We start from the raw sequence: 25462 nt of genomic DNA on the forward strand, positions 1-25462 counted from the left end.
TCTGGTAAAGAAACCCTTCTTACAGCAAATTCCCTGCTCCCAAACTAACAAAATTATGCGAACTTCCCCTAACCTTTCTTAACATCCATGCCATTACTTAATGGACCTATGGAATTCAGGCACTGCGTCCTACAAACGGCGAAGTATTCTCAGTTAAGTGCCATTTATCAAAGCATACTTTCTTTTCTTTCGTTTTCAAAGTATGAAGTCAACGCTAAATAGCATAACTATAGTAGGAAACTATATTTTTACCTTTCCTTCGTTAGTTATACTGACTGAATATTCTGAACGTTCGTAGAGGCGAACTTAGATGCTGCATAAGCCACCACCTGTTGAAGTTAGTAGCGTTAATTTTAATTTGCGTTACAAACACCTATTACACACACACACACGCACGCACACGCATGCACACACCCACGCCCGCAAACACACACACACACACACACCTTGACAACGTGGCGAAATTTTCGTTGCTCATTTTCAACAAATTCCCCACTCCCGAGAGGCAGGCACACTTAAGTAACACGTGAGGTGAATCTCTAACGACGTCCCTACGCTTTCCTCTGTAGTCCAGCTTTATCCCGTAAAGAAAGTGTGAGATTCAGGTCTAACGCATACTTCGGTACCTCTATAGCCTTTTTTGTTACGATTCCCTGGTTTGCCCAACCTAAGGACTTCGCAGGAACTAGCTCTTAGAACCTGCATAGCCACGCTCGACAAATTTTCGTTTCGGACTTTTTTTTTTTTATCAAAGCAAGCTCTTACAGTACATAATGGGCTTCACTAACGACCTAGGTCGTTCCGGGCGAACAAATAACAAGCGGCGCGCGCAGCCACGCAGAATTCCTTATTCTTACCTTGGGCCGCTATGTAGGCGTTCGGCTTCAGAATGCTCTGCAAACAAGAAGGAAACAAAAATAATGAGGAGGGTATAGTTGGGGAGACGCTTGGATGTGAAAGCAAATTTATATTCGGCGACGTTAACGGCTACCCAGGAACGAGACCTTTTTATTCGTGAAAGGTCGCCATCCCGCAGTTATACGGTGGAGTAAACAATGCGCTGTACCCGAACTCACATCAGACTGCACGGTTAGATTAGATGTGTTTCTTTTACGCTCTTCGTGGGAAATAATACGAGGCACAATAACTCCTCTCAAAGAGGTGCGTAGCGAAGCTGCGGCCCGGGTGAATGCGGAAAGTGCTATCAGAATGTCCGCGCTAATTATATCATTCCTGTAACTGAGCCCAGTTAACCAAATGGTACGCCTCTTGCTCGCATCGTTTTTCCTGCGATGCAAACACTTGCTTTTTTCCCGTCCGGGGACTCCGAGCGAAGGAGTCTTGTATCGAATTGAAGGGCTCGTGAATTCGAGCCTTACACAGCATGAAGCGAAAAATTTTACACCCTAAGGGGTGTAAAACTTTGGCCCTTGGGTAACATAACTTTTCGTGTACTTGTAGAGGTGCTAACGTGCACGACAGTGAGCTGGAAATACCTTACAGGGTTGAAACAGGCGTAGTTGAAAACTGTGATGCCTTTGACCACCGTTTGCGCATGGAAGTATCAGAGACGAAAAGTTGGTATAGCGTTAGCTGAGACGATTGAATCGTCACGTGTTTTCGTGTTGACTGTCCCATCTATAACCGCCACAGGCCTGTAGGCGCGGAAAGGGAGGGAGGGGTTTCGGCCGTTCATCCTCCTCCCCCACTCCTAAGTAATGTAAGGGGGGCGCCAAGTCAGACACATATGTTTACACAGTCGGACCTGACCTATCATTGTTTATATGTGCATGGTTATGGCCATTCAGGTTTATATTGACGATAATGGCGGCCGTGGACCCGTGACGTTGCATTATCAGAGCTGTTCACTTCGCAGTTTTACCGCTGAAAAGCCAGCGAGCAAGAACGAGCCATTGTGAGCAGCACGCCATGACTTCAGTTTTCTTTATTATTACTTTTACTATTACATCGCTTGTTTTTTTTTTCGGATTCGTCTAAATCGGGGTGGGAGGGGGGGGGGGTTGCTACTGTAAAGCTTTGCCCGCTCCCCTTCTTTCTTATGGAGAACTTTGTGTACGCCTATGATAACCAGTTAATTACTACATAAATTCGGTCGGCAAAGCAAAAAAAAAAAAGATATTGGTCATCATCAGCGATTTAAGCGCTAAAGGTAGGTATGATAGCCTTGGCGTGACCATACAAGTGCTGATATGGCCACTGTGTGCGCGCTAAACAATCGCACTCTTTGGGGAGCCTTTGTTGAACAACGATAATCGTCATCTGGATTGCGTGCCTTTTCTTTCTCGAAAAATCGGCGCTCGCGCCTTTCCTATCAAGAATGCTATGTCACGCTGACAGCGCGGATGTCGTTCGCGACGTGGAAGTATAACGGGCGCGCGGCGATAACGCAAGGAAAGGCACGCGAGATGGATTGTTATTAAGGCGAAATCCTTACATGCCTCATCAAACGCGAAATTTGACCGTCGGCGTCCCGTGGCGTGAGGGGCGAGTGGAGCAAAAAGAATCATCATCACGTGATGACGTCAAGATGATCTCACACATCGCCAAAACTTGTGACGTCATTATGGCGTTATCACGACGTCACCGTGACGCCGCGTGACGTAAGACAGATGATGGCGTCATCTCATGCCATCGTAGCTTTGCACTGCCTCCATGATTGGTGGGTCCGACCACGGAGGCATTGCACAACCATGCAGTTGAGGTGCCTCCGAACTTGGAGGCAGTGCAAAACCACGTTGGGTTCAGAAAGCTTTCGAAGGGTGACGCGGCAGCATCAAGACATCGGCTGAGAGGAAAAAGAAGATGGCTTTCGCCTTCGAGTCGTCTTAAGTGAATGCGCAAGGAACCCTCTCAGCTTTTATTAACTCACGTCTTTCAAGCTTAGGAGTACAACACCCTGGCATCTAAGCCGCCATGGTGGGTAATACGTAGGAGTGTAGCGTCAAAATCAGAACGTGTTTACCCCGCGGATTGCATCAAGACAAACAGTGGTGCGTTGTCGATACGTTTAAAAAAATTTACCAGATAAAAAGAAAGAAAAAAAAACGAAAAACAATGCAGGCAAGTACGGCGGCCACATAGCGTTCGGGGTCCAGCCGTCCACCACACAGATAAAGCGAATTCTCTTTCGGTTGAGCAACCGGCGCGGAACTCCAATTGGATTCCGCTGACGGCCACTGAATTTCAATGAACTTGCAAATCATTTTACGTCGCCTCTATTGAATTGTAAGCTCCTCCAAGGTGGCGTCGTCGTTATGTGATCCCAGAGCATTCTGTGCCCCACAAGAATACGCGTCGCTCTATAAGAAGAACTAGAAGCAAATACTACTGTTACAACTTACACACTGGGGTTTTTACGCGTCAAAGTGATAATATAAAATATCACTCACTCCATATTGAGGGATTTCGGAATAATTTAGACTCTCTGGGGCTCGTTGAAGGGTATCAAAACCTTAGTACGCGGGTGTTTTTGTATTTCACCCTCACCAATGTGTGGGACGCCGCTGCCGGGAATAGAACCCGCGTAAGCTAGCGAGGATTACTTCGTTTTAGTGTTGAAACGTGTATAATAAATCACCATAGTTCGAAAGAAGGAGCTTTTTTTAAATGTAAACCAGGATTTAAAATGTCAGCACTAGACACGTTGAACCGTGACCAGTCTTGAGTTAACGGCTGCCCTATTTTAAGGGTTATGTTTTAAGGGTTAAGGTTGAGGTTTTAAGGGTTGAGGTTTTAAGCGCTGGAATCAGCCGTGCTCGTAAAAACATACGCGTGAAACCACATTAAAAAACTGGAAAACTACATTTTAAACGTTCTAAATTCGCTTAGTGTTCGCATCAGTGTCCACGTTACGCAGCAGCGCTATGGCCTGTAGTATTGCATTACACAATATGGGCAGCGTTCCATAGAATAACGGTGAAGTTTTTCGAAAACTATATACTTACGTCTATGTGGGTGGCGTTGATGTAGTCGGAGTCAGGAATGTCGGGTAGCGTTTCTAAAACAACGCGGTTGTAGTCATCTGCAACGACAAGGACACATTTCTTTCATTTCGCGATCGAGAAGAAGCGATACTGATGATGATGACAGAAAATAAGAGCGATCAGCACTGTACGTCCGGCCTGCGCCCACGCATCGCAGCACCGCAAAAGCTGACACTCTGTTGGAAAAAAGCATGCAAACCGCATGTACCTTGCACGGTGTGCGTGGTCTACGAGATTCCACTTATGTCCACGAGATTCCGCGTGGTCTACGAGATTCCACTTATGCAAAGTCTCTATCGGCCAGACCGGACGCTGCGTTAACGACAGGGCCAGAGGAGCACGAGCTTTCGATCAAAAATAAGATCAATGCTCATTGACCTATGCACTGTGACTCCTGCGTGTGTGTGGCCGGATCTTACAAATATTTGTACACACTGAAGGAGCACGAACACTGTGGCACGTAAACTACTGGAGGCCTATACTTTATCAATGCGAATCGGAGATGTTCGCATGAGTGATACGTTTGTTACCCTGCGTAGAGCAGAAGCGCGATTTTTTGAAAGCGTGTACTCATAAACATGTGATTTTATAGCTCATTCTAATTGAGCAAGCGAAACTGCGCACCTGTCTGCAATGTATATAAAAAGGAGCCTTTCTTCAAATAAATACCTAGGCCTGCGTGCTTACTTTTCGATCGACGTGAAGAAACCAGCCCAACAACATGTTTTACTAAAGACTATGCTTGCACGTTCTCGACTTGCGTTAGTGTGCATCGTGCTCGAGGTCATTGCAATGTCAGTTTTTTGCCATTTGTACTTAGTTTTTTTGCAATTGCCATGACTGAAATTAGAACACTACAAAGGGAGATATGATGTTAGAGTTTTGTATGGTCAGGGTAATGAAAACCTAATTAAGCCAATGAAGGGGACAAATCGGTAGTGAAGGTAGTTACATCGACAAACTCCACACGCGCACTGCAAGTTTACAATCGCAGCTCCTTTCGGTCAAACTCTCTTCCTTTTCTGCATTTCTCTCTCTCTCTCTCGGCTATTAAAGCTGTTTAAATAAAGATATGCAACAGTGACACCACGGATAGCCGCCACAGCGACAAGTGTACAACCCACGAACACAACCACGTTGTGAATATCCACTTGTTATTACTGCATCCAACACACATACACAACACACACGCGCACGCGTACGAAGGTCATTCATGCTGAGCTGAGGTTTGGGCGTGATGTCCGTCATACTGTACTTCACAAAGCATATCGAGCGTTAACAACATCAGTAAAAAAAAGTGAATAAAACAACGTTCTACGAAGCACATTAGCATGGCCGTTTCAGTTGGCTTACGATAGTAGCATCTGTTCATTCATTCGCCCCCCACCCCACCTCTCCCCACCATAAACATCACACACAAACAGACTGAACTTACTGCACAAGAACGTGTTGTTGGGCGAGTTGGTGCTTGCTGAATGACATAATGCAGCGCTAAAAACACACACACCACAGAGTAAGTAAACACACACACCACAAGTCCCGTCGGTTTGTGTTCCTTACTTTGTGGTGTGTGTGTTTTTAGCGCTGCATTATGTCATTCAGACTGAACTTACTTAAGCGATAAGCTAACGCCCGCATTATTCGATTCCAACGGGCGGCATCAACGTTTTCGCGCACATTTTCAATTATATCAGCGCAGCCTTACGGCACTTGGAAAATATCGACGCTATTGGTTCGGACGCTTGGTCTTAGGACCGAGAGAGATGTAGGGTCAAAGCCGACTAAAGGTAGAGAGAGAGAGAGAGAGAGAGAGAAAGAGAAATACAGAGGAGGAGGAAATAGCCATAAATTTTGTCGATCGACGCTGTCGCGGACGTCTTCTTCTAACTGGAAACTCGCTTTCGTATTCGAGTCTGCTTCTAACGACTCCGCGAGAATGAGGACGTTGGCTTCGCTCGCTGTCTACCCACAATGCTTGTCGCCTGGGGTTCTACTCTCTATTTCCTATAAACGAAAAGCTCGCAAAAAAAAACGGAATATAAATAACAAACGGAAATCGCGGTTCTCGCCTCGCATTGATTCCGTCGCGACGAAAGTTATGAGAACAATACGTACGCGTCCTTGCTTTTTCCAATGCAGCTTTTTACTTCTCAAACTTATTTTTACGTTTAGTGTCGTTTTTATGTATTCAGGCTGCCTTGCCGTTTTTAAACGCCTGCGAACACAGGGTAATGCTTTTTTTTTTGCGGGTACCTGATTTTAGGATGCGACGCTCTAGTGTGGCTATAAACTATCCATCTTTTTCACATATCGGAAAAGGGAAGAAAACTACGAGGAAAAGCTATGAGACCCCTGTGGCAATAAAGTTTTCATATTTCGTACAAATAAGAAAGAACAGGAAACCAGAAGACATGGAAAGAGGCGAGGATGTGATTGAGATCAAAGTGGTTCGCGCCTGTTGGTGACGGAATGAAATTCGCGTCCAGTAAATTTAGTTGATGTCTTTATTATGCGCACAGAACTCGCCCGTAACTCGGGGACACAAACATATTTTACGCCGATTTTGCTGCGACGATGTCGAAAGAGCCCGAATGCAACTAAAAAGAATACGAGTAAACGCTGCAAGGCGCGAGAGACGAATTTAAGAAATTCGAGAGTACAAGTATAGACGTTTGAAGGGGGGGGGGGAGGGTCAGATTTGCGGCCGCCCCCCGTAATCATCTAAAGGGGGAGGGTGGCGCAAAATGTGCCTCATACCTTGACTCAGTTAGACCTGTCAGGTCAATCTTTAAAGAGCCGGGGTATGGACACTCAGGTTCTGGACGATTTCTGACGGTTTGAGGTTTTTGACGGTTTTTGGCGGCCGAGGACCCCATATGTTGCACTGCAAGCACTGTTTGCTTCCGACCTTTACCCCCCTCCCAACAGCCCCCCCCCCTCCCCCCTCCCCCAATTACCTATTTGGGGGTGGGGGGGGGAGAGGGGTGAAGCTTTGCTACCCGTAATGCAGAAACCTACGCGCGCCTATGAGTATATAAAGTAGCATGTCGGAAGGGTGATCTGCGGCATTCAACCTGCGGCACTGAATCTGAGGTGGAGCAGTTCGGTGCGTCGTAACCGAGGCGTAATTGACAATCACGGAAGATACAAATGTGACGACGGAGTAATTACTCACAGGGTAAGAGCTTCTTGTAGGTGTTCTTGCTGTCGTTGTCCGGCTTGCTGGCGTGTCGCATGCAGTGAGATTCACCTTTCGTCGCAAGCTGGCAGAGAGAGAGGAGAAAACGCGTTACGTTAGATTGCGACAACAACAACAACAATCGCAACAAGAACAACAAGTACTACTACTACTACTACTACAACAATAGCAACAACTACAACACCAACTAGAAAAACAACAAGAGAAAGCACTGCGGCCGAGTTAAGGAATCCTGACACAAAAATTTTCGCCCCGCGTTTTTTTGCTGCAATGTGTTGCTGGGGGCCTGTTAGTCATAACACGGCACATCGTTTGCTGCAGCGCGCGACAGGTAATTAATTATAAGCTCCTCATTATCGACACAGCATCAGTTTTGGTTTGACAGAGCTCCAAAAACGACAAGCCGCCGGGTGCAACTATCACCACCTAGCGAGTGAAACGCTCGGTCACGTGAGCACACAGAACAGTGACGCATTTCCGCGCGGTCTGTCGTCGTCGGGCTCATCGTCGTCTGATGGCGACGATTTTCTTGCGGCGGGGATGGAAGAAATTTTCGACGTGGCGAATCACTTCAGGTTTGACCCGCTGGCGAGGAGCGATTCGTCGGGAAGCGCGTCAAGACAGAAATGGCGGCTACGACGTCATCATAACCTGTACCGGCTGCAACGGTTACGTAGGGGAAGTAGGGGGGTCACCTCGGGTCACCTCCGAGGGTGTCAATGCACTAGGTGCGGCCTATAATGCTGGATCGCGCTCGCGAACTTCAAAATTCATATAAAATACCTTCCAAGCTTTATTCGCTGTCGATATTTTGCAGATGATACACGCACGTACATGGGAATCGATCCAGCAGGCTATCTCGGCCGCGAAATTTTGTGTCATTACCCCTTTAACGCACATTTTGAAAATATCTGAGAAGCGATACCTTCGCGATGCTCTCAGTTCCAGGCTTTAAAACTTGTTTAAAACCAATTAAAAGGCGTTTTGAACGAACGAAGAGAAATTAATCGCGAGACCTGTATTTTTCATTGTTTCTGTTCCTTTTTGCTAGACAACTGCATGGAGTCAGCCAATTATAATAATAATTGCTGGAGTTTAACGTCCCAAAAACCACATGTGAATATGAGAGACGCCGTAGTGGAAGGCTCCGGAAATTTAGACCAGCTGGGGTTCTTTAACGTGCGCCTAAATCTAAGCACACGGGCCTCAAGCATTCTTGCCTCCGTCGACAATGCGGCCGCCGCAGCCGGGATTCGATCCCGCGACCTGCGGGTCAGCGGTCAAGCACCATAGCCGCTAGACCACCGCGGCGGTTGTGAAGTCAGCCAATCACGCCAAAGAAAACACGGGTGCGAGGACCATGTGAGGAGAACAAACAGATGTCTTTGTGTCACGTATCTCGGGAGCGCTTGCAAAGCGGAATAGAATCGGGAGAGAAAGACAGGCGGGAGACCGTGGCGTCACTGCAAACAAGTCTTTATCACACAACACGGCAAACAAGAAGTTAACACGCTAGATAATTAATTAGGAGTAACATGTGCAAACACGCCAAGCGGTACAAAAGAATACGATAAACATTTCTACTAAGCTCGGCCTTAGTGGCCCGAAAGTCTGGCAACTATGGCGTCTTGGTCTAGCGATGCGAATGGAACGTTCTTACTTCGCGTGAGTCCGTCGCCTCGCTTCCGCGCCAAAGTCGACGCTGAGTCCCGTCGATGCTACTCCTCGACGTCTGGGAGTCGCCGTCGTCGAAGCTGCCGCCTCGCTAGTCGTCCTCGTCGCTGACCCGTCGGTCTTCGTTCGAGAACGTCGTCTCGTCCGGTTAGGCCTAACCCTCGGCCTATCCTCTTGGTGCCACTGGGTCAAACTGCTGACGTGGCTCTCCAGGTGATTGTCGGCGGGTTGCCGTCTCGTCGAGCTGTGGAAGTGCCGTAGGTGCCCTGCGAACTGCTGAATGAGGCTGCTGCAAGCTCGGGGAGCCTCACTTGGGTGACGCCAAGGTCGACGGCTACCCTCCCGAGCCTCTCGTGCCGCTGCCCCCAGAACGAGGCCCTACTTCTCTCGTCGCGGGTGCGACGCTGGCTTGCCACACCTTGCTCCTCGACGACCCCACCGAACAATGACTGCTTGATCCTCTGGGGTTCCGCACCTCAGTTCGGGTCGCGTGGCACGCGCCTTCCTCCGGCCAATGGCTTGCGTCGACGTGGCGGGGGTGCACACCATCGGGTATTTTTCCATTCCCCGCGCACCATCGACGCCTTGTGCTGTCCGGCGCGCGCCCCGTGCCCCTTTACTCATGACATTGGGCCCCCTTTTGAAGAGTTTTTTCGTAAAAAACTGTTTTCATCCTCCTCCTTGGGGTTACGGACCACTGCTCTTCTGATGGTGTCCCGTATCTTGTGATGCGTGCTTTTTCCTTGCTTGGCTTAGGCTCACCTTCCCTTCACCACATCGTCGCACGCTTTCACTCACAATTTGTCTGCACTTCACAACACCACTATCCTTAGTTCTACCCACCACATGTTCATTGTCCAAAACACTATAGTCCATACCAAGGTACCACACTTCACAATGACACAACCAATAGCTTCATTGGCGACTTTTCACAAATTGCTTAACATCTCGATATATCCCTGGCCAAAATGCCTCTCTCGTCACTTCTCTTCGCAGGTTCTTGGCATCTCTGAACCCACTCGCGTAGCAATATTCTAAGATTGCCTGCCTATAACATGTGGGCACCATCAATTGTGTGACGGGTGTTCCGCTTTTCCAGAACCTCCGGAAAATCAAATCATTGATCGCTTCGTAAAACACTCCGTCTCTAAACCCTTCTCTTGTACGTTTACGGCCAACCCTATCTCTCGCGTGCCTCAGGGTTCTGTCACCCCTTTGTTCTTTCGAGAACTCCTCTGAGGTTACCCCTACCTGCTCCAAAATTCTCGATCTACTCTCGCGTTGTCCTTCGCCACCCACATTTTTCGCTCTAGCTTTTGAGCTTTCAGGGCTTTTGTTTGCCTTCTCTTTTCTCCTGTACTGTTTTCTTGGCCTGACATAGCCACCTGGCTGCGCTGGGTCGTCCACCCTTCGTACCCCTGGCCTATTTCCTAAGATCACGTCATAAATTGGATCCTCCATACACTTTGCCGTAATTTCTCCTACGAAGTAAGGGGTCTCCAGCCGTATCTTGGCCTCTGGTAGTCTCACCTTGGACCCATCTGCAAAAACCACTGTTCCTACTCTCCCCGTGAAATCTCGTCCATTCACCAGGCTTCTCCTCACTAACACCGTATCTGCTCCTGAGTCCCTCAATACCGTTACCCGTTTGCCGTTTACTTTACCTTCCACCACTGGCATATTAACCCCTTCCGACCTATCTATCACAGCACCGACTACCTCTTCCTTCTCTTCTGATCTTACTGCACATGCAGTACGCTCTAACGGTCTATTCCCGCACTCGTTTGCTTTGTGCCCCCTTTTCTGGCACAATTGGCATATCACGTGGGATTCTTGTCGACTAGTGCTTGTGCGGCAGTTCATGGCTATGTGCCCTATTCTGTCGCACAAGAAACACCGCTGCTGTGCCCTTTGTTTACCCATTGGGGCCTCACTGTTGCTCCCTTCTTCCTTACTGTTGTCTTTGTCTTTTTCCAAATTCCTTAACCCTTGTGCCTCCATGAACTGATCAGCCTGCTTGGCCATCTCCTCCACCGTGTGCAAGTTCCTTTCTTTCAAAAATACCGCCAATTGACTGCTGCACCGGTTTAGGAACTGTTCGCCAACCATCCTGTCGCGCACCCCTTCGTACGTTTTTTCCGTCTCGGACAATTCTATCCAACGATCGAAGTAGTTGGATAGGCGACATGCAAACTGCTTGCCCGTTTCTGAATTCTCGGGCTTACATGTTCGGAACTTGTCCCGGAAACCCTCGGCGGTTAGCCGGAACCTCTCCAATAAAGTCTTTTTTACGATGTCGTAGTCCAGAGACTCGTGTGCTGGCATGCGGCCAAACACACTCAACGCCTCTCCCACTAGACACAGACTCAAGGCGTTTGCCCACTCACTTCTCTCCCAGCCCTGCCCTACTGCGATTCTCTCGAATCGATGCAAGTATGCATCGAGGTCGTCTCTTCGCTCATCGAAGGGCGCCATCAGCTTACGCGGGCAAATTTGTCTAGGCCTGGGAGTACTCGAGTTGTCCAACGCCGTCGCGGGGGTGCTCGCGCTACTAGGGTCGCTGCGCGGACAAGCGTTCATCTCTGCTAACTTCAACTTCAGTTCTAGGATCTCCTTCTCGCGTTCATGCTCTTTCTGCGCGCGCTGCTCCTCACGCTCGTACTCCCTTTCGCGCTCTTTCTGAGCGTTCTCGAAAAACCTCATCATCTCCTCCTTATCCATTTCGCAGTCTCTGGCCACGGCCGCCAATTTCTCCCAATCCATCCTTGCAACCCCCGACGATACGTGACTGGGCCCAAACGCTGGAAAAATCCTGGCAGGCTCGCCACTTATTATGTCACGTATCTCGGGAGCGCTTGCAAAGCGGAATAGAATCGGGAGAGAAAGACAGGCGGGAGACCGTGGCGTCACTGCAAACAAGTCTTTATCACACAACACGGCAAACAAGAAGTTAACACGCTAGATAATTAATTAGGAGTAACATGTGCAAACACGCCAAGCGGTACAAAAGAATACGATAAACATTTCTACTAAGCTCGGCCTTAGTGGCCCGAAAGTCTGGCAACTATGGCGTCTTGGTCTAGCGATGCGAATGGAACGTTCTTACTTCGCGTGAGTCCGTCGCCTCGCTTCCGCGCCAAAGTCGACGCTGAGTCCCGTCGATGCTACTCCTCGACGTCTGGGAGTCGCCGTCGTCGAAGCTGCCGCCTCGCTAGTCGTCCTCGTCGCTGACCCGTCGGTCTTCGTTCGAGAACGTCGTCTCGTCCGGTTAGGCCTAACCCTCGGCCTATCCTTTTGGTGCCACTGGGTCAAACTGCTGACGTGGCTCTCCAGGTGATTGTCGGCGGGTTGCCGTCTCGTCGAGCTGTGGAAGTGCCGTAGGTGCCCTGCGAACTGCTGAATGAGGCTGCTGCAAGCTCGGGGAGCCTCACTTGGGTGACGCCAAGGTCGACGGCTACCCTCCCGAGCCTCTCGTGCCGCTGCCCCCAGAACGAGGCCCTACTTCTCTCGTCGCGGGTGCGACGCTGGCTTGCCACACCTTGCTCCTCGACGACCCCACCGAACAATGACTGCTTGATCCTCTGGGGTTCCGCACCTCAGTTCGGGTCGCGTGGCACGCGCCTTCCTCCGGCCAATGGCTTGCGTCGACGTGGCGGGGGTGCACACCATCGGGTATTTTTCCATTCCCCGCGCACCATCGACGCCTTGTGCTGTCCGGCGCGCGCCCCGTGCCCCTTTACTCATGACACTTTGACACGGTCGACTCTATCGATTTTCATTCCAAACTTTTGATTATTTGATCAAGAATTTGACCTTTCAAGCTTTACTGTTTAGATCGTCCAAAATACCCACATTGACAAGACCTCTGTTATTTTATAGGGGTGTGCGAATATCAAATCAAACTCTTTAAATACGGATTGAATGCCAAAGAATCAAGATGGATGCTTTTTAGCACCAGCAATCTTTTACCTTAGCACTTAAGTATGTTAAGAACAACGCACTAGCAAGATATTAGCGCAAAAACTGGCACTGCACAACGCACAACATTATCCGCACCTCTCGCGAAGCGTACTGTTGCACTGAAAAGTAGGGCCCAGGTTCTCTTCTTTAATGATAGCAACAGCGAATTACAAGAGAGTGCGATAGCTAATTGCTGCCCGGAGCGCCTATAAATTATTCCCCTGCAAGGAGTTGGCTCATTGCGTAAGCCCACGGCTGAGCACCGCCTAATAATCTGGCACGATGAACACAACTGCGTAATCGACATCGCGAACATCAAGGAGTGTGCAATGGCGTGGGCGAGTCGTCGCGTAAGTGCATCGTAACAACGGAACGCGCGGTTAGGAGCCATGAATGATTTAGCAAAAGTGTAAATGTCAGAACACATAACCTACGAGTTGGGACCCCGTTGGGGCCCCGACAGTTGGGGCCCCGTACGAGAGGCACCACCGAGAGTAACCGAGAAGCCTTATTTCATAAAGGCCTTACATGCCTCATGAAACGCGAAAAGTGACCGTCCGCATCAACACAAGTAGTAGTAGTAGTAATAATAATAATAATAATAATAATAATAATAATAATAATAATAATAATAATAATAATAAAGAACATCTTGATTATGTCATCCAGTGAAAGCGTCACGATGTCACTATGGCGTCACAACGTGACGTCAGATCATAACTTCATCGCACAACAGTCGCCTGGTCAAACGTGGGCCGATCTCGGAGGTGGCGCTGCAAAACCAAATGAGGTACAGCGAGCTTGAGTGCCTCCGATTTTGGAGGCTGTACTGTTAGGTGGAGAAAGCTTTCAGAGGAGGGCGCATGGATCAATACAATGGACAGGGAAGAGGAAGGTGGCTTTCGCCTTGTATTTAGGCAAATGCCCGTGTGACTTTTTAAAGTTGGTTATTGCTCTAGCTATCATAATGTTGTCAAGACCTCAAAATTTTCATAAAAGATTGTTTTTTTTTAAATTGCGTCGATGTCGTAGAAAAGAAGAAAAGAAGAAGCGATGAAATATTTCAGTTACCTTGGGCCAGGCGTCACACTTGGAAAAAAAGTGATTACGGACATATAGATGAGGCGTTTCATGACTAAAAGAAGCGGAATGCCCGTTAGAAGGGGATGCGCTGGGTATTTCCGACTTAACTATATTTTTTATGACAGTAAGAGCAGTATGGTTAAGACCACGCCGCCATTCACGCATAATAACCATAGGTCGGCAAAAAAGTTGGAGCTCACTCAGACTCATTCAAGAAATATATTCTGCTCTGAGGGCTCACTCGGACTCAGACTCACAAAAATTTTCCTCTACCGGACTCAGTCGGACTCAGACTCACTAAACTTTTTATCAACCGCCCTCACTCGGACTCAAACTCACCAACCCATTACTCTACCGAACTCACTCAGACACAGACTCACGGATTCACCTGAGTGTGAGTGAGCCTGAGTGAGCCGACTCATGAGTCCGTGAGCGTAAAACTAACTTTTTTCTATCTTGGTGTCAATCCTCTTTAATGCCAATATCTCACATAATCGGTGCTCTACGATGCGCCTTTTGGTCTTATACCTTCAAATACTAGTTATCAGTAATCCAGTAAGGACATTTTTATGAAATACCCGACTTAGACGAGATATTTTTATGAAGAACTTTCCATGAAAGGGCTTCCTGGGGGAAATCATGGCACCCCTCCCAATTCACATCTCTGACCAATAATTACCGAGGTGGCGCATAAACGTGAGTGCGTTGAGACGTGTGAATAAACTTGAGTATAAACGCAAGCCGATATAAGGCTCACAGTAATGCTGAATATGAGCAGATAGGACAATAGGTCGGCAATGAAAGGTGGAGCTCACTCAGACTCACTCAAGAATTATATCTTGCGCTTAGGGCTCACTCGGACTCAGGCTCACCAATATTTTCCTCAACAGGACTCACTCGGACTCAGACTCACTAAAAATTTCTTTAACCGGACTCACCCGGACTCAAACTCACCAAAATATTACTCCGGCCGATCTGAGTCTGAGTGAGCCGACTCATGAGTGAGTTTGCCGACCTATGATAATAACACGTCACACCTCCCGTGAAGCTTAGTACAGCTCAGCAGCTCCTAAAGTACGATGGTCATATATACATTTTCCCGAGTTACAGTCAAAGCACAACGTCACAGCATCAAACGCGCGTGCCCTTGCGTGATCCCACGCCCATCCATAATAATAAAAAAAAAGCTCCTAAGACTCGTCGGCGTTTCCAGTATGCGGAGAGATGGATAGCTCTGAATTTGGAATGAGCGTCTTCTCCATAATGTATATACACACAGTCAGGAGCCGCATCAGCAATCCAAATGCGAAAAGAACGTGCCGCTATTGAAGAAGAAGAGAAGAAGAAGCAGAAGAAGAAGAAGAAGAAGAAGAAGAAGAGGAGGAACAGATTATACGAGCTAGAGCCAAGCAAGCGGGCGGGCGCCCTCGAATACGACGCCGCATGTACGGTGCCACCAATTCACAAGCAAGAAGACACGACACTGATTTCATTTCTCGATTCTTCGTGCACTCTTCCACAATCCTCTAGACTGTGATTTAAGGCGAAACTTCAATCCCGTGACTATCGTTTTAGGCTTAGCCTTTTCTTTTTTTGGTAGAAGACCGTGGGTGGCGAAGATATATTAGGTAGATTGTAGCACAGCGAACGCTACAGTGATGACGCACAACGAAAAGTTGAAAATTATGCGACATTGGTATTTGCATTTTAGCGGCACGAACAACGAGTGACACTGTTGTTTTCTCTTTCAAGCACATCCGGTCGATCACTTGCTTCCGGTTTTCTGAATATTGAGAAAAAAAAGTCTTCTAAAAATAGAACTGTTACAAAATCTATGGTTCTAGTTGAAGTTGAGAGTTATATCGCATACACGTGGCATCGGAACACACGTTTATTTGATATAAGGGCCAACTAAGAGTAAGGATAATTATTGAAAATTAATTGAATGAGCTCACTGAAAGAGCAGACGGTTTTCTTGTGGGCAGCTGTACTCGTTGCGGCACTTGGCGGAGCAGGTCTCAACCACGCACTTATTCCCATGGCCTCCGAGATTAGCCGACGGCGTGCCGCCGGCTAATCTCGGAGGCCATGTTATTCCTAAGTGGCCTCCGAGATGCAATTCGGCAGCGCGACGAAACACGAAGTTAACGCAAGGAATACACCAGGACACATGAACGCCCAGGTGCGAGTGCCTATAGGAGACACCTAAGTCATGGCGTGGCCTCCGCGATCGGCAACGGCACGCAGCTGGTGACGATCGCGGAAGTCACGGTCATGGATAAGTGTCGTCCCATGTGTCCTGTGATCTCCTGTCGCTTGGCGTCACGGAGGCAAAACCATGTGTATCATAGCCATGTCTAGCATAGCCACGTATAGTATAGTATAGGAAGAGGCGGGAAAGGGTAGTGTGGGTGAGCAGGAGGGAGATGAAGAGGGGTGAGGGTAAAGCACAACATTGTGATATATGACGTAAGGCAAAACCATGCACTATAGCATAGCCATGTATGGTATAATATGGCACGGGGGTGGGAAAGGGAAGTGAGGATGACGATGACTGATGTTAGGATGAGGAGGGAAGGGAAGAGGGGAGAGGGTAAAGCAGAACATAGCCATTTATAATCTAATTTAGCCATGTGTAGTATAGTATAGGAAAGGGTGGGAAAGGAAAGTGAGGGCGAGGAGTGATGTGAGAAGGACCGGGGGTATGTAGAACATAACATAGCAGTGTATAGTATAGTAGAGCAGGTGGCGGGAAAGGGAAGTCAGGGTGATGAGGAGGGGGAGGGTAACGCATAGCATAGCCGTGTACGGTACAGTATGGAAAAGGGGTGGGAAAGGGAAGCGATAGTAAGAAGGAGTGACAGCAGGAGAGGGAGAGGAGGAGGGGAGAGTGCGACACTGCATCGCGAACGAACGTTTCCTTTCCAGTCATGGACTCCGAGCATGCTGCACACTTGGAACGCCAGCTCGCGTTCGCCCGTGAACGCGAGCGTCGCCGAAGGGCAGGCGAATCACTGCTCCGCACTTCCGGCAGATTTCACGCTGAGTGCAACTGCATACATTTTTTCCAAAATAATTTGTTCTGCAGTGTCGTGGAATTATACAACTCGTGTCGGAGAGAGCCCGAAACTGCACAATATGTATACAACACGTTTTTTTTTTTTCACTTTTATTAACGTACCGGTGTTTACTCTGAGAACGCTATTCGATGTGTTATTTCGATCGGTGTGCATTGTGTGCCTACCGCCGACTCGAAACATGAGGAATGGCTAGCGCCTTATTTATGCGCCAGCATATTGTTATACATTATCAATAAAATAAACAGAAAAATCAAACAAGGAATTTAAAGGAACGGTAGTTTGGCTCTAATACAGGTAGCCAGCGAACGTGCGCTGGTTCCGGAAAAACACTTTCCGGAAGCCGAAGTAAAAAAAAAAAAGGAAAGCTAGGACGTACGGGGACGTGTGAGGCCAATCGATAATGCTAAGAAGGAGAATCGCCGCGCAGGTAATGACTGAGAGAATTAGATTCTCGCGTCTTCGATGAGCAATCTCGTTTTTTTTTTACGTTTTCCAAAACTTCTTTTTTTCTTTTTCTTTTTAGGTGTCCTTGGTAAGGTGAAGGAAGTTCGTGCTCCCACGTTTCTCGAAAAGGAAATATCGGAGATTTTCATTTTCGCTCAATTTTCTTCTTTATGTGGCGACGCAACTCGCTACCTGAATCCATTACGCATTGCATTACCGAATCATCACGACGGCCTCTAGCGCTTCCTTCGATTTTTTTTTTGATGTCTCCGTCGATGCGGGTATCGCTAATGGGCACACCGGCGAGGATCCTGTAGAAACGAAGGAGGAAAATATTCCCGAATGTTCGTCGCATATTCCGTAACGTGTAGACACCGTGTATGCCATCGGCATAAATTGAAACGAGGGCAGGAAAACATACTTCATGATGCCTGCTCCCGTTACTAAAACGTCTCCGTAGCCCATTCCAATTATCTCGAATTCCTGTTACATAAGTTTTCGAAGCCTATATGGATTCCATTTAGATGCATGGAAGCTCCCGTTCGAATCGTGCACCGAAAGTGTACGGGATTACAGGATTGCATAGGGACGTTTCAACATGGCTATGCGCGTAATTACATCAAAACTACTGTGTTTTATACCACATTGTAAACGGTATCTAACCGTAAAGTGAGTCGCAGTGCATACCAGGGGCGTAGGGAGAAAGGTCTTCGGGGAAGGGGAGGGTGAGGGGGGTGGGGGCTTGAACACCGCCACAATCCTGGCTAAGCCTGTGGTGAATACGTTATGGTGTCTGAATTAGGCCTGAAACAAATTCTGAGTGAAATTACAAATGAAAACGACGCGCTGTGGCTACAGGTGTGTTGTATGATGAACTTTATACACGTCCTGAAGATCAACCCTTAGGTTGACGCAGGCGGCTCCCACGGCGGGACGGTAAGGTTTAACCTCACCGCCGTATCGCGGGTCTTCTGGACGGCCTCTATACTTGAACTAAGAGAACTCCACAGCGAAGAGATCGTCGACACAAGTTTCTTTCCTTTTCGCAATTTTCGAAGGTCACAGGACACTGCCAAAGCATATGATCCAAAGTAATGATGCCATTACACTTCTCGCAATTGATTTTGTACCTCTCTTTCTGTACATATCTTGCTAATAAAGTTTGGACTCGGATAGGTTCTTGTCTGTAACAATATCAGAGTCACCGCTTGAGCTCCATTAAGCTTAGCGTGTGGCACTGGGAATTTTCTTCTGTTCATGTAATAATGCTTCGTGGCTTCATTATGTGTAAGTAATGGGACCCTGTTCTTAGTGCTATGAACAAATTTTTGAACGTCCCGAATGCGATTAAGTTATGTCATGTTTTGATGATGATTAGTGGGGTTTTGGGGCGCAAGGGCCATGGGTGGCCAAAGAGCGCCATGTCTTTAATGTGGTGTTAGCGATGACCAATGATTACAATGACAGGATGTATTATGGCTGTATAGAGGCCTAAAATGACGCGCTATATAGAAGCGTAAAAGGTGTTTAAAGAGTATAAAATTATGATAATGATAGGCGGTATGGTCTATGGGTGTGGAAGTGATAACAAATGAGCATGGTATCTACAAGTGAGAGATGGGAAAATAGCACGAATGCCCGCTCAAGGCCTTTGACGCCAAAGGCAGGGAGGCAGGTGCATTCTGTAATGTAGCTACTGCAGCAACGTCTTTTCAGAGGTCGTGCTACGGTTTGCCTTGGTATACCACATGAAAGCTACGGACGTCTTTCAAAAGCGCCAACAGTGACTTATATTTAAAAACTGCTTCCTCGCCATAAACATCGATGGGTGAAGTGGACATTGCTCTTGGTATGGTAACAGGAAGTGTTTTTTTTTTCTTATAAGGTCTAATGCACTGCATTGAATGAGGATGTGAAGTACAGTGATTTGTTGTTCACCACATTACTTGCACAAAGGTGGATCACCACCGGATAAAAAGGTATGAATGTGTAAAGTGTGTATGTCCTGTTCTTAAACTGGTAAGTGTTACTTCCGTGTAGCGTGACTTGGATACTGGCAGGCAATTCGCAAGATGTGGCTTGATCATGTGGTCATCTTTTGATGCTGGGCGCGTGCACGCTGGTTAACGTATAACTCGAGCCCGAAACATTTTGCGTCTATATACCTTGGCTCTTTGAACTGACGGCAAAGTTGTGAGGATCACGTCTCTTTTACTTGTTCCTCAAACAAAAACTCGCAGGGTCCCTCGTGCCGTCACCTAAGACGACTCGAAAGCGAAAACCATCTGGTGTGACTATTATTACCGAGAACTTAATATTATGTGAACGCCGCTTTTAAATTTTATTTATTTATTTATTTATTCACGCGAGTGCAGCGCTGATGAAGTGATGGCGCAGCTCGCATGATCGATCACAACTAGATCTTGAAACAGATATCTAAGGCTTTCGCTTTGAAATGCTTCATCTTTCTTTCATCTTTAAGCCTAACGCTGCATTTCTCTTAAGAATCCCGGCCTTTTAAAAACATCGTTCGATAACATTCGAAGCGTGTCGACATCGCGCACGCTAACAAACGACCAGCGAAGCGCAAACGAACGGCTGTCGCGTGAATTCCCTCGTCCTCGTTAAAGTCGCGTAACAATAGCGCATTCGTCAGAGTTTTCTAAAGCTTCTTCCACGTCGACTCCGCGAGGCCCGTTTAATTAACTAATCGCATTTCCGGCGTCCCATTCATACGAAACCGGACGCTCGCGCACCATTTTTCTTTTCTAAGCGCTCGAAATGGAAACGCGGGCTCCTGCGTGGCAACAAGAGCGTAAACACATCCAACTCGTACATTTCGGGCATGCGCGTGAAGATGGATGCATGGGATCGCTTGTATCCGCGGGACCCTTTCTAATCCAATCCGAGTGCGCGACGCGCTAACGGGATTGCCCCGTTCCAATGTATTCATCTAACTTCCCGTTCTATATATATATATATATATATATATATATATATATATATATATATATATATATATATATATATATATATATATATATCTGACAGTACATCTACAACGCGTTCCAGAGAAAACAGGGGGAAAACAAGGTAGGAAAGTCGGGGAGCTGTTTCGGTGGTCCGAAAGCCTCCCCCTATGCTTTTCCAGCTGTTTCAGTGGAGACGAAGTACAGTACTTCGTCTCATCGTGGGTACGGGGGAGACACACGAGGTCAGTGAAGCCACCACTGTGGATGACGCAAAGAAAGAAAAAATGCCCTCCTTTCCTACTTCTTTCCTTGTTAACCTAGATATTTCCATCCGGCGCAGCGGGAGAAAATTCGATCTCCCAAGAATCCCATACGAGAGGAAGACACCGCGGGGGGTGGACGCCTTGGGGATGCCGCGGTTGCAAGCCTAAACTGGCTCGTGGCATAGCGCACCACAAACAAGCGAGGACAAATGATGAACCATGATACAGGCACGAGCGCTAGTGTCCGCTTGTTAGTTTGATCTTTTGTCCTCGTCTCTTTCTGCGCTACGATACAAGCCCGTTTATAATGAATAAACAAGACCAAATTAGTACCCTTGTTGACTTTGGTAAGGAGAACGTGTTAGATGCCTCAGTCAAACGCGGAAATTGACCGCCCGCGCCGGCGTCAACGCGAGTGGTGCAAAAAATCATCATCACGTGATGACGTCGACGCGTGACCTCACAGATCGCTAAAGTTTATGACGTCACTATGACGTCAAATACCGTGACGTCACACGATGACATCATCACATGACATCGCCGCTCGTTCAAAGGTGGGCCGATCACGGAGGCAGTGCGAAACCAGGTGAGATCCAGAAAGCTTTTGGATTGGGCGAGGGAGGAGCAATATATTGACTGAGAAGAACTAGAAAGATGGCTATCGGCAGCGAGTCGTTCTAAGGCGAATGCGTAAGGGTACCCTGTGAGTTTGTGCTATTGCCTTGCTCTCTGGGTTGGCGTACGCTTCGCGGGATGAATCGAAACTTTAGGCTTAGCGCGTATCATGCGTAGCTATTGCCTAGTTTGCGTGTTGGTTGGGACAGAAGAGAGAAAGCACCACAGCCTGAACGCGAAGAAGAGGACGTCGCGACAGAAGCTGCATGATGGAGACGAGCAGTGTTGTCAATAAAGTGTACTGTTCCAGCCTGATTGCCTCGTTGTCCGTGTTGTCATACACAGTACTGCATACGAGGAATCGGAACTTTTAGACTTAGCGGTTGTCACGCGTATATATTCGCTAGTTTGCATGTTGGCTGGAGCAGAGGAGGGAAACACTATACGCCGCGACGGACTCGCAGAAGAGCAAGACTTAGCGACAGACGCCGGAATATGGCGACGAGGAGTGCTGTCAATAAAGTGTGCTGCTTCAACGCGGTGTATCCCTTACGATATATAGAACGGCCGGCAGGGTACCCGACGCTGCGAGCGCAAACAAACAAGCCAATAGGAGGAAGTTTGCGGGATCGAACGCGTACACATGTACGAGTATACACGAGGACCGGAGAAGTCCCAGAGGAGTCGGGCATGTCCAGTAGCGGTAAATCGAGTTATTAGACGGCGCGTGCCGAGAGACGAACAGAAAGGAGGAGTGCGCGGATTGCCTTTATTCGGCCGCGACTTCATATCTCTGCTGCAGTCTATCTCGCCAAACTGTAGCGCGAGATGTTCGTACGCTTTTCTTCCTGCTGCATTTTTTTTCTTCGCCCAACAGAACTGGATGAGCCGTGCCAAAGCCCAAATGTAATTACTTCCGAAATGCCGCCGACATGCATTCCAAGAAGAAATCGGCTGAAGTAACTCGGTATTACAGAGGAACACACGAGGGAACGACATGTCGAGACAAAGCAGTGAAAGCAGGCAATAAGACTACTCCATTATCTGTTAAGATGATACAATGTATTAATAGCACATCACTAATGGACACTGCGTAGCAAATAATAATAATAATAATAATAATAATAATAATAATAATAATAATAATAATAATAATAATAATAATAATAATAATAATAATAATAACAACAATACAACAACAAAATGAAATTAGACACGGAGATAGATAACGAATGTTACACACACACACACACACACACACACACACACACACACACACACACACACACACACACACACACACACACACACACACACAAAGAAAAAGAAATCGAGCCATCAGTGTGCTCAATCTCAACCACGTCGCGAAACACAGCGAAGGGATTGCGAGTAAGCTCTGTCACGGCCAATCAGCAGCGAGAACCGGCTCTTCGTGTTCTTGAGACTGCAGCAGTGCTCGCCTACTTTGTGCTCGGCTAATCCGTAAACACATAAGGCATTGCTTTCATTCGGGGCAATCAATACAACGCGTACAGTGGAGAGACTCCTGCACTGTGGTGTTCCTTTTTTTCTTTTTTTGGCGCTTCGCTGTCACCTTCCGCGTATATAAGCTCAGTGCAGCGAACATCCGCCGCCGTACTGCACGCAATGGCGATACGAAGCCGGTATATTTCTTGGCTAGTGAATAAAGGTGCAGCGCCTCGCGGTTCTATGTACCAGATGTCGAGTTATTTCCTGAGCCTAGAGATTTATTTTTTTTTTCTTTTCTGATAAGTGCGCTCCCGCGAGGCAAATCTCGAAGGCAAATGCATGCGCCAGCTGGCTTCTTGGAATGATGCCAGACTAGCTTCACAAGGTTCCGGGCTAACAAAAGTCACAGTGAAAAACGTAACAACACTCGTTTTGATATTTCGACGGAGGACCGGCCCGAACCTTCAGACAACAGTTTTATGGTTTCTGCTTTGACCTTCCAATCAAGATAGATAGATAGATAGATAGATAGATAGATAGATAGATAGATAGATAGATAGATAGATAGATAGATAGATAGATAGATAGATAGATAGATAGATAGATAGATAGATAGATAGATAGATAGATAGATAGATAGATAGATAGATAGATAGATAGATAGATAGATAGATAGATAGATAGATAGATAGATAGATAGATAGATAGATAGATAGATAGATAGATAGATAGATAGATAGATAGATAGACTTTTACTTAGAAGTTAGTGTTTGTCACACGATAAACAAGTTACCGATCTGCGAATAGTAACGCGCGAAATACACATGCCACACTGAACATGTTATTTCTGGTGCAATGCCTGAAACATGTAAAAACGACACAGAAAGGTGCTCCTTTCTTCATGCTTCAAGCATTAGGTAAGTGTTTCAAACACTTAGATACCAACTCGTCCAGGAACAAGTTCTTCTAGAATACAGGCCGCACATTTCTGATCACGACTGCGATTGAACGCACACACGCGAATCAACTTAACGCTAAGCAACATACCGCTTAATTCGGGTCGGGGTATACATTACAGCACACGGGCGAAAGTGGCGCAGTCACCCTTACCGCGTTTCTCGCGACGCCCCAGTCACGGTTCATGAAGCCTAATTAACGCCTCGAACTCCACTGGGGGAGCTCATTAAGGATCTATTTGGAGTAAATCGAAAGACCCCTGAGTTGCCGCTGACTCGCCACGGATTACGATCGCCCGACGTTGCGTCGCTGCCTTAATCGGCTTCGAGCGAAACCGCAGCCCCTGGTTGGCATCGCCGTGAAATAGATAGACCTCTTTCTTGTGGGGATGCGAACTTGACAGGGTATTTCGACAGAGTACGAGATGTCTGCTTCTGACACGACCGAGATTAGAAAACCGCAGTGGCCACGCAGTGGCGGCGGTTATAAACAAAACTACGCAAAAAAAGAGAGAGAAAGAAACGTAGACACAGAGGACGTCCCAAAGCACGGAGCAGAACGGTTTCAGAACACAGAATTCGCGGACAGCCTGTTTGAGAGAGCCCAAATATTATTAATCAGAACATTAGGACGGGACACAGGCGAAATCGAATTGTCCAAGATATGCGTGACTTCATGTTCGCTCGGCTTGCTTATGCTGCCCTTGCGGCTTTTTTTCTGCACGTGTTGTGGTAAGCGTGATACGCATGAGCAAGGGTATGGTATACCACTCAGATAGGTATATGCATTCACATTGTATTGTATTCCACATTACCCTGTACACATGTAGTAGTCCTCGTTCCATCTTGTACGGGCCCTGTACAGTCTCCTCGTGTTTCCTCACGTGCAGTCGTGAAAAATATGAAAGGGAACACAGATTTCGTGTTTAAGCAACAGTTGCTGGTCATTTGCGCATACAAATCAGTCGTACTGATTTGCAAGAGATACTACGTTAAGCCACTGTGGCCTCTTGAAGGTAATTTCAGTGTTCCTCATCATATTGTTCACGACTGTACTTGCGAGGTGCCCCCCCCCCCCCCCCATCTCCAGCATACTGAGTACGGGCGTCTATGTGGGCTAAAGTGTGACGCGTAATCGAGCGTCGTTATCGTCCCGCCCCCGGAGGCCACAGTCAGGTACGCGCACAATCGGCATCCCACACGCTGTCCCCTTGCATCGGGAAAAGGGCTTAATACCGTACGGCACTGCGCGAAACATAGCTGTTGTTTCATCCGCCGCGGATTGGCCCGGTATTGCACTGCCCTCCGGAATTGACTCCCACGGCTTTTCGCTACGGACGGGACCGAGTTTTCGGACTGCCCCTCCAAAATCACATTACGCATTGCGAGAAAAAGGATAAAAATTGCGACCATAATTTCTAACGAATGAAAAACAAACTATCGTGCGTGCGAAGCTTTTCGTGAACCAGAGTAATAATGTAGTAAGGGTTAGCGAAATAACTAGAAGTGATAATCAGGGCATAATATGATTCATATGCGAATTGAAATAATAACGGTGTGCAAGTGAATCAAGTGATAAAGTGGATTTAATATTAAAGCTATGAGAGTGAATGAATTTTAAAAAGTATTAAACTTGACCCAAATGTGAATTAACGCTGAATCAAATGTACTTTATGACTGTCTCGTGAGAGAGAGGTAAACGAATAATAATAATAATAATAATAATAATAATAATAATAATA

The 25462-nt window shown here is 47.3% G+C and overlaps 1 protein-coding gene across 3 annotated transcripts in view; it reads right to left on the bottom strand.

Moving 5' to 3' along the window:
- Positions 1-25462, bottom strand: part of LOC119405177 (receptor-type tyrosine-protein phosphatase kappa) — a 190352-nt gene that overhangs the window by 21355 nt on the left and 143535 nt on the right. For all 3 annotated transcript variants that reach the window (XM_049419228.1, XM_037671990.2, XM_049419227.1), the window contains exons 4-6: positions 7180-7267; positions 3966-4042; positions 858-894 (exon numbers count right to left, since the gene is read on the bottom strand). In XM_049419228.1, coding sequence (XP_049275185.1) covers positions 858-894; positions 3966-4042; positions 7180-7267 — 202 coding nt within the window. The remainder of the gene's footprint in view (positions 1-857; positions 895-3965; positions 4043-7179; positions 7268-25462) is intronic.

This window comes from Rhipicephalus sanguineus, chromosome 9, assembly GCF_013339695.2.
Source record: "Rhipicephalus sanguineus isolate Rsan-2018 chromosome 9, BIME_Rsan_1.4, whole genome shotgun sequence".
Lineage (NCBI taxonomy): Eukaryota > Metazoa > Arthropoda > Arachnida > Ixodida > Ixodidae > Rhipicephalus > Rhipicephalus sanguineus.